Below are 9,467 nucleotides of genomic sequence, written 5' to 3'. Positions count from 1 at the left end.
TTATGGACGATGCATCCTCCGGGATAAAGAGCAGAGGGACCATCCAGCTTGTTATCAGCACTCGGTTAAAAAGCTAGCATCAATAACGGTACATGGATGCATTAGTGCACATGGCATGGTTAGCTTGCACGTCTGGGAAGACACCATGAGTGCTGAATGATATATAAAGGTTTTGGAGAAACATATGCTGCCACCCAGATGACGTCTCTTTCAGGGAATGCCTTGTTTATTTCAGCAAAACAATGTCCAACCACATTCTGCACATTACAACAGCATGGATCTCTAGTAGAAGACTCTGGGTGCTACACTGGCCTGCCGGCAGTCCAGACCTGTCACCAATTTAAAAAACGTTGTGCATTATTAAAATGAAAAATATGACAAAGGAGACTTTGAACTGTTGAGGGTTAAAATGATATCTTATGCAATAATAAGACAATTTTAATTTTATAAAAAAAATTACCTTTTTTCACTAAATGTGAAAATCAATTGACTGAAATAAAACTGCAGGCCTAACATGACTTTTTTCTGAGATTGATGATGTTGTTAACTACCAATAGTGAACGACTGCAGACTGACCACAGTAAAACATAGAGGTAGGTGGACTAAATTTATGTTTTCACTAAAAATGTCCCCCATTATTTAGTTTGTTAATTACAATTCAGACATAATATCTATTATATTCTAAGACCTGATTCTTTCTACATGGCAACTGTGTAACCTGAACAATTCAACAGTATACTTTGACTGTGATTTTATCTAGAGTGCATGACGATATTTAACTGATAACAAAGCATACAATTCTTCCACAGCAGATAAACCATTTAAAATGGTCACTTAACACTAAACTTCATTCTTTTTGATGACATGCTGGAAAAGCACATAATGATGTCTTTGTTTTATCATCTGTATATTTGTAAATAAAGCACATGAACTACGTGTGTAGTCCCCATGGAAATAAAGTGCTTTTATTTGAATTTCTTTTTGAGAACATTTTAAAACCAACACAGTCTCTTAAAATTGTAATATTTTTATATTAAACAAAACAACTCTGTAGCTTGAACGGTGCAATGCAAAGGTTTGCATTAAAATGAACCAAAGCTAGCCTTTTCAAAGTTGACTGTTGGGCAGTTTGGCAACTTAGTCGTTACAATTAGTAGAAGTTCAGCTGAAGCTCCTGACGCGGTCAGACGCAGCAACGCAGAGACATTTGATGAGTGGTTGGTTGTCAGTGAAATCAACTATAGTGGTTAATGCATGTTCCTCATCATCACTCTGGTACAACTGAAACCTCTTAATCTTGTTTTTTAAGTTACAAAATAAAAAATTAAAAAATCTGTTTGGAAAGTTTAGTCTGAGTGGCACTACTTTAAATTGTCACCACACCTCGACCCCAGCCAGTGTTTGGAGAGCAATGCAATCGTTGGCACATGCTTAAGTAACTAGTGCTACATATGGCAGCCATGCTTGATCTTAAGCGTCTGTGCTGTCTCTTCTTCTGCTCAGAGGTCTTGAGTTGTTCGTGGCTACAAAAGGTAGACTGTCCTTAAGAACTGGAATAATCTCTGCAACGCTAGTTGTGTAACTGCTTCTAAGCTGCATGACAGCTGTAGATCCACAGACAGACTGGTCTCTGTATTGCATTTTTGAACTGAGGTGAAGTTGCTTCGTGAAAGTTAAAAAAAAAAAAAAAAAAAAAATACATCTTTTGTCACCACAAAATCAAAATAAATGTAAGTAAAAATAAATCAGGGCAGAAAAATTTCTCCCCCATCCTTGTCGCAGCAAAGACATGTTACAATGGGGCAAATTTAAACTTTCTCTCAGAGCAACAAGCTTTTGGATTTTCCACATCTGTAGAGTCGACATTCACATAGTACAAGAAAATGCTTTTACATATAACTCAATGAAACCAACTGAATTAATAATGGTTAAGCATAAAATGATTCGCATGAGTGGTACCATTTTGCACCAAAGAATATTTACCAGTCTAAAATTTCTGACATTTTAAAGTTAATTAACAAATTAATATTCCAAAGTGAAGGGAAAATCTGCGAAGTTGGAACCCTGAGATTTCTGTTATTCAGTAAATCCGTGATTCTCAACAAAGAGACTCTGAGAGAAGACTTTCACAGTGTGAACACTCAAATCAGTCCTTATAGGTCCACAGTAAAAGTGGCTGTCTGTTGTGCTAGGTTGTTTTCATTTTAGCATCAGAGGCAGCAAGTATTCAAAAAATATTTTAAAAAAAACAACAGTTTTTTGGACCCTAAGTGCCAAATTTGAGTGCAAACACTGTATGAAGTTGCCTTCAACTTTTTTGTTCATGGAATCTTAATGACACCGATTCAACCCCACTCCAGACAAACATATGACCAAGATGCAGCAATGATTCTCAGTTGGAAAAAGAAACCAAATATATATAAAAAAGTAGAATCCAACCAAAATGATCTCAAACAGTCCATAAACCGAACTTGAAGATGGAGACACGCAATGTCAAGATAGAAATATATAAAAGAGTATCCAAAATACAGTTTGGAAAATATTGGTTACAGAGTTTGATATTGCCTGTGCAAGAATGATCTGTTACAGAAATAAATCTGCGGTTGCATAGATGACTAAAGTGGTTAGGAAGGAAAGTTTGAGGTGTGGTGGTTGCTTCTGACTCTGGAAAAGTTGTATTATTATTATTATTATTATAATTATTATTATTATTCCCTCTTATTCCTTTTACTTCTCTGAAAGCGATAGCTGCAATATCCTCTCCAGCTCCTCCTCTTCCTGCTTCCTCATCTTCTCCTCTTCCTTTTGAACCCGTGCAGAGAGCTCCATGGCCAGGTGGAGGTCTGAGTCGGGGCAAGAGGGAGAGGGGGAGCTGGCAGGGCTGGAGGTGCCTCCATATTCCACTAACACCCCCTCTGGGATGCTCCTAGAAGGACACAAACAGGGGGAAGTGAGATGTAGCTCTGTTCTGTTGCATTTACTGACACATAAAGGTGGTGAAGCGTGTTCTTTAAATTCCTGCATGACAATTAAGAAGCAAGGACTGTTCTGTTTAACACATGCAATAATGAACTGCTACATGCTCACAACCATAACCTGTTCCTACCTGTCACTCTGGCTACTAGTCATTACATCAGTGAACTCCCCATCAGCATCATCCCAGATCCCCTCCTACAACCACAGAAACATGAGGGTCACTGAAAGGAGGTAGCGCCTTGCAAAATATACAACAGCATTGGAAAGAGCATGAACAGATTTGTGCGTTCGAGGTATTTACTGAATGATGATTGCTCTGACCTGGCCTAGGCCTCTGTGAGACTCCAGAATACTCTGATGGATGGCGTACTGCAAAAGCTCCTCGTCATTGTTGGAGATGGGCGTGTGGCGGCTGCCCCCGCGGCGGTGGTAACTCTCAGGCACCTCAAACACTGAGGGACACACCTGAAATGGAGGTGTTGCTGGACACGTACAAAAGACAAGACAATATATTTGAGATTACAGACACACAATTTGTATTTTAAAGCTTGAATAAAGTGGCAGCAATCCTACCTGCTGCCTCTTCATCTTCTCCTGAGGATGTTGGCGTGGCTGCGGCCGTTGTGTTCACTTCCTCTTCTGTGCTGCATTTATTTACATTACCAAATGTAATCCTGGCATTCAGCACATGAAACAGGGGAATCTCTGCAAGAGAATTAAAACCATAAAATGTAAACACGGAGGAATTAAAGAACTTCTTCAAAGTGTAGTTTCTATTAAAATAATGAAATAGGAATATCACATACCTATTTTAACAGGAAATCCAGGAGGAAAGTTCAGGGTAACAAAGTCTCGTAGCCGGGCGAAATGGGAACTGGTCCGAGCCATGAGGTCAATAATGGGGGTTACTTGCTCCACCAGGGACAGGGGATGTTCCTCGCTCATCCACAATGTACCTTTGAACCTGTGTGCGACACGATAACAGTGTTTGCTGTGAACTCAATTTAATTTAATAATATAGATAGCACAAAGCTGGGAGACACAAAAGTATGAGGTTATCAAACCCTTAAATGCTTCTTACTTCTGTGTTCGAATGCTCAGTTCAATTGGACGGCCAATGTCTCTGTTCCCGAGGTCGAAGTCAGGATCAAAATATTCCTCTGGAGTGATCGCAGTGGGATTGGTGGCAGTTGCATACTCCAGAGTAAGATCCTACAAAATCAAGCAGTCACATGGAATCAGTCGCCAGGTGGGAGAAACATGCATCATCGTTTTGTAATTACTGAATGCGCATCTTACCCCCTGTGCACTTATGTGCTGTTCCACAGTCCCCAGCAGAGACTCCAAGACGTTTCTTTCACCTTTGAACGAAAAAAGTTCAGTGCTCATTTTATTTCAGTGAAATGTAGTTTGTGTTCAGAAAAAGGTCTACCATTGACATCATAAAATATATATACTCTACATTAGAAAAACATATACACTGAAGGAAAAAAAAAAAAAAGAAATACATGAAGAATATTTTCCACCTACTTTTAATCCTGGCTTTCTCTTCGTCTGTAAGATGCTCCGTCCTCGTCCTGATTACCACATTTACATTGTTGACACTGAAAACCTGAGTAAACAAAATATAATGTCATCTGATGTTATAAACAAGTTGCACTGTTTTCAGTTGTAATACACTGTGGACCTGATTTACTAGCTCTTAAATAAAGGATACTAAATTGCGTGTGATTTACTGAGTAATTGCGTCACTGATATCAGGTGCAAATCGCTGTATTTAAATGAGGTGTTTGCGCGTGTTAAAAGTGATTCCAGCAATTGAAAACAGAGCGACTGCAAAAGGAAAAGGAAATCTTATCCCACTGAAATTAATAAATATAAATATAACAAGAACAAAACGCTATGAGATTATCAGCAAGAAAGTCAATACTGTGGAAAAAAACAAAAAGGCTTAATAATAAAACTTCGGCTGGATGAGATCCTCTAACAAACACCGATCAGCGTTTTTAATTGCTGCTATTATGTGCCTCACCTTGTTGCCGGTCAATAATCATTCAGTTCATCCAATAATTTCATCGCTGGACAAACAATATGGCTGAATAATTTTTCCCTTTGTCATCTCAAAAATGTTTCCATTTGCCTTTCAGTCGTACTAAAATACACAACAATCACTTCTCCTATTTCTACTTTCAAGTTTAGTACATGTCGCTGCAGGTGCTAAATTGTTCTATTTGCATTTCCCCTCCCAGTATTTTGCACCTTCAAGCAGAAATGCCAAACATTAGATATGCATGCAGGCAAACACGCAAAATGGACAACGCGTGTTAAATTGCACATTTGAAAGACGCCATCCTCACTGCACATCCTTAGTAGATCTGCTTGGACATGTTTTGGTGGGTGGTGTGGAGATGGCATGTGATTTTACACACACAGACCTTTAGTAAATCAAGCCCTTTGGGTTTTAAGAAAGGGGTAATTTATAATTTCGGTAAACCTTTGCTTCAAATCCATTGACCAGTTCAGTTTTGTCAGTTCTCCAGCCCCAAATCCCAGACTTGTTCCTGTAAAACAAAAACAAATATTTTAATTTCAGAAAATCAAACACGAGTGCAGAGAAAAATCCATCAGTAATTGTCATACTGGCTGCATTGATGTATGAAGACCCGATCAATTTATAACCAAGATTGACCTTAAGACAAACATTTCATAGATTGGTATAAATATAGCATTTTTGAAAATTAGATGTTAAAATGATATTAGAAATATCCTCAGTGATGATTAATTAGCGCTCAGCGAGTAAAACATTAGGCGAGTGTGAAAATGCCAGGGGATGTCAGCTTTGATACTGTCACTGTGGAGTTTGGTCTTCACTCATCAAAAGAAGTTAGATCTATTCATGATGATAAATGAATGACATAAAAAGATGTGCCTCTCACCTCTCAAAAGCAATATCCTTTGTGTCCAAGTAGGTGTTGACAACAGGGGTAGTCAGCCTTTTGGCAACCTCCTGTTCAGCAGGTTGCATCGACTCTAACGTAACATCCTCCATTTCTTGAGATATGTTGAAGCGTTCAGTGTCCACAACTTCATCGTCATGGTTCACCTCCATCAGCTCTGCACATGAATCTGTCAGAAAATAAACTTAAATCACTTTGCAGAAACAGCACAACTCAAAAAGGGAACTCGGGAGACTTTTTGTGTGTGCAAGAGACACGCACCATTCCCTCTAAAGATGTAGCTTCTACGCCCTCTGATCCAGGTCATGTTTTCGAAGCCAAGCAGAGTGGCATCCACTCGCAGGCAGGCGCCACTTTTCCAAATACGACAAACATCACTTGGACAAACCCGGGACAGAAGAGGGACTGTGAAGCAACAGCATAGGAATGTCCAACAATGGAAAACATGTATCCACACATGAAAAAAAATGCAAGTCTAAGCCAAATCAAATATTTTACATACCAAGAGGCAGGTACGTAGTTTTTTTCTGTACGATCTGATAAAACCTCTTGGCTGGCAAAGATATTATATTTGGTGCAGCTATTTAACTACAGAAAACACTTGTAGATACCTTCCTCTTTAGCATATTAAATTACTGATAACCAGCCTGTTGTACACACACACACGTTACCACGCACAATTTACTAAGTCTACTTTACTTTCATAATATATCTCTACAAAAACAAAACTTACTCCAACTGGTGAATTCCCACTTCATTTCCATGTAGAAGTCTGGAGACTGAGGGATGAAAACATAGAGCAATTATTTACTTTGCCAGCAAATGTTTCACAGCACACAAACGGACGAAGACAAGACTCTGGAAAACTATATAAAGTACAACCTCTCGGATCTTTGACAGCAGCTCAGGCACTCCTCCCAGCGCAGTGGAGGCTTTGAGGTAGTCTCTGCGTTGAAGCACTAACTGAACCATCTCTGGATCTCCGGTGCTGACTGCCTCCTGCAGCACTACAAAGAGACACAAAAATATAAACAAACCACTAAACCTTTTAAGGAAACAGCCTCTGTATCCCACAGGAGCAGCAATTATCCATTAAAAAAAACCCTCAACAATGACGGTAACAACCCAGGAAAAGGAAACTGCTGTCGTGGGAGTGGATTACAAGAAACCCCATCAACAGCAGATGAAGTGTGGGTGAAAAAGGGAGGTGATCTAAGTGATCAAACAACCCACATTATCCTCTAAAAAGCATATCTGCAAGAGAGGCGACGTGAACATTCATTGCCTGCTACGAAGCCAGTTTTATAACTAACCTGTCCAATTGTTGCCGTTTTCTTTTGTCACTGCAGCACAATGCCTCAGAAGGACTCTCACTGACTCTAGGTGCCCGAGTGACACAGCCAGGTGCAGAGGTGTCCGGCCTCTGGGATCCACAGTCTCAATGTCATTCTGAGAAAATGAAAAATAATGTGTTTTCACGTACCCGCATTACTGTAATATAAATTCAGTCACCTGTTTGGACTAAATACTGCTGGCTCAACGTGACAACCTGTTGAGTGAACCAAGAAGTATTTTGTGCTGGCCTCGTAACTCAGGGCTGCCATATAGTCACATAGACTCGTCATTCTGCTCCTTGTAATTTAGCTCTTTGCTGATAATGATACAGTACTGCAGTTGTCAGTACACAAGCTTCACGCCTGTTTCTCGTGGGTGTCATTATGCTGAGGTAAATATTTGACTGTTCAGCGTTGCGGGTTGGCTTTAGTTAGAGCCACTGGATCATAGCAATCAGACTTCAGACATTTTTTTAGATACTTCATTTGCTCAGTGGCATTTCTGACAGGATTGCAAAGATGACATAATCACCTCTATAAAACTAGTAAAATATTGACACAGTTTATGATAGTCTTCGAATTGCCAGGTGCACAACACACTGCAAGTCCATATATTTAATAGGGAAATCCCGTCCATGTTGTCATTCTGCTCATGAGGCCTAAATGATATCATGTGGTTTTCAGATTACATACCGTGCTGAAATAATCCACTGATTTGGGTTGGTAGGCAACATATAAACTGGGAAACAAGCAATCCGTCTGAGCTGGAATATATATATATATATATTTTTTTTTACGGTAAATGTATGTTCCCAACCTGTTGATCAGTGAATAACAAAGTGTCGTCCTAACAGATGTCCAAACACTATCTGTGTGTGTGTGACTGCAGAGCATCCGTCAACATCACTGGCCTACTTGTACCGGCTGCGGAGGTTCAACAGCTCACCCCCCCCCCCCCCCACCCCCACCCATGCTACGTATCGCCACCAAACCACGCGTGCAGGTCAGCGACATGTTCCGTGTTTTCAACCAACCTGTGGCAATGTGATTTGTTCTTCCAGTTTCCTGTAGTCGTTCTCCCACACTGCGGAGTGCAGGGGGAACTTCTCTCCGATGTCCTCGCTAACGTTAGCCGTGGACATCTTCCTCTTTCCGGAGCCTTTCAGTGCAACGTTAGCCAGCCTCTACTAATCACAGCCATGAGGAAAAGCTGCAACAGCTAGTTACGTCGAAATGCAGGGTTAATAAGAGCCATGCCCTTAATATCTGACAACAACGTCGAAATAATATCCGATCCGGTGACTTAACTTTTCCTCAAGCCTACCCTGAAATAAAACTTTTGAACACGGAAGTGAGCTGCAGTAGTACCCAGAAACGACAGGGGTGTCCCGACATTAAACAGACTCAAAACATGACCGATACCATCTAATTAAGACCGCTTACCGATCGCCTTTGAAACAACATTTAGTTTATGCGGAGCAACGATTCATTCTTTTGTCGATACACGACTAAAACTCGACTTGTAGTTAAAACCTTCGCCTTTAGAGAGAAGAATAGTCAGTTCCAGTTTGGATGCAACCATTCAACATATCTGCATTAGGGGAGGGGGGGGGAAGGCTTGCAGAACACTCAACCTAAATATAATTCATATTTTAACTGATTCCCTGTCAAACTTTGGTTCTATATGTTTAATATTTGAATTGTAACACAATTTTGTCCTGCACTCACCAACGAAATATACTGTGTAGATTTACAGACAATAAATTGTCGGTTTTTACCTATAACGTAAAAATGGGATCGGCGGTTTTACGTGTCGAGGAGGGAGGTTGAAAATCACAAACGGAACCGCCAGAGTAGAACTGTGTAACATACGAGCTTAACGGCTCTCTGGTTTTAAAGTTTATTAATCGCCGTTTATATTAAATAACGCGTGGCCTGGTTTGTCACTTAATTTCAATAATGTTTGGTTCGCAGAGTATTTTAATATTTATATCGGTCTACGGATACATCCTGTCTGAGGGATGATCTATTGTGTGATACATCTTTTTTTTTTTTTCCCCCGCTATTTTATTCAAAAAAATAAAAGAGTGAAGTCGCTGCATTTAGTAGGTTTAAAAAAAATAATATATATATATATATATTATATATCCCTGTGAGGATGAAAACAAGTCAAAGCTCGTCCCGTTATTCGTAGAAAAAC

The 9,467-nt window shown here is 39.8% G+C and overlaps 1 protein-coding gene across 2 annotated transcripts; it reads right to left on the bottom strand.

Annotated features, from left to right (window-relative positions):
• Positions 1-206: 206 nt before the first annotated feature.
• ankrd13a (ankyrin repeat domain 13A) lies at positions 207-8,826 on the bottom strand. 2 transcript variants are annotated; one of them, XM_069709521.1, is made up of 15 exons: positions 8,302-8,826; positions 7,247-7,382; positions 6,816-6,940; positions 6,667-6,712; positions 6,195-6,338; positions 5,913-6,102; positions 5,471-5,537; positions 4,507-4,588; positions 4,276-4,337; positions 4,058-4,188; positions 3,783-3,940; positions 3,550-3,681; positions 3,298-3,458; positions 3,107-3,171; positions 207-2,926 (listed from the first exon to the last, which is right to left on the bottom strand). In XM_069709521.1, exons 1-15 carry the CDS (start codon positions 8,407-8,409, stop codon positions 2,728-2,730), a joined length of 1,806 nt encoding a protein of 601 aa, XP_069565622.1. In that variant the 5' UTR covers positions 8,410-8,826; the 3' UTR covers positions 207-2,727. The 2 variants fall into 2 exon arrangements, with proteins under 2 accessions (XP_069565622.1, XP_069565623.1); XM_069709522.1 differs by lacking the exon at positions 7,247-7,382 and having other exon boundaries at positions 8,302-8,372.
• Positions 8,827-9,467: the final 641 nt, after the last annotated feature.

The sequence above is a fragment of the Brachyistius frenatus genome, unplaced genomic scaffold (assembly GCF_029030835.1).
Source record: "Brachyistius frenatus isolate BFR_SWC_R1_liver_20210118 unplaced genomic scaffold, ASM2903083v1 Contig_83, whole genome shotgun sequence".
Taxonomy (NCBI): Eukaryota; Metazoa; Chordata; class Actinopteri; family Embiotocidae; genus Brachyistius; species Brachyistius frenatus.
The sequence above is the reverse complement of the archived record's forward strand: the minus strand, read 5'-3'. Positions and strand labels throughout refer to the sequence as shown.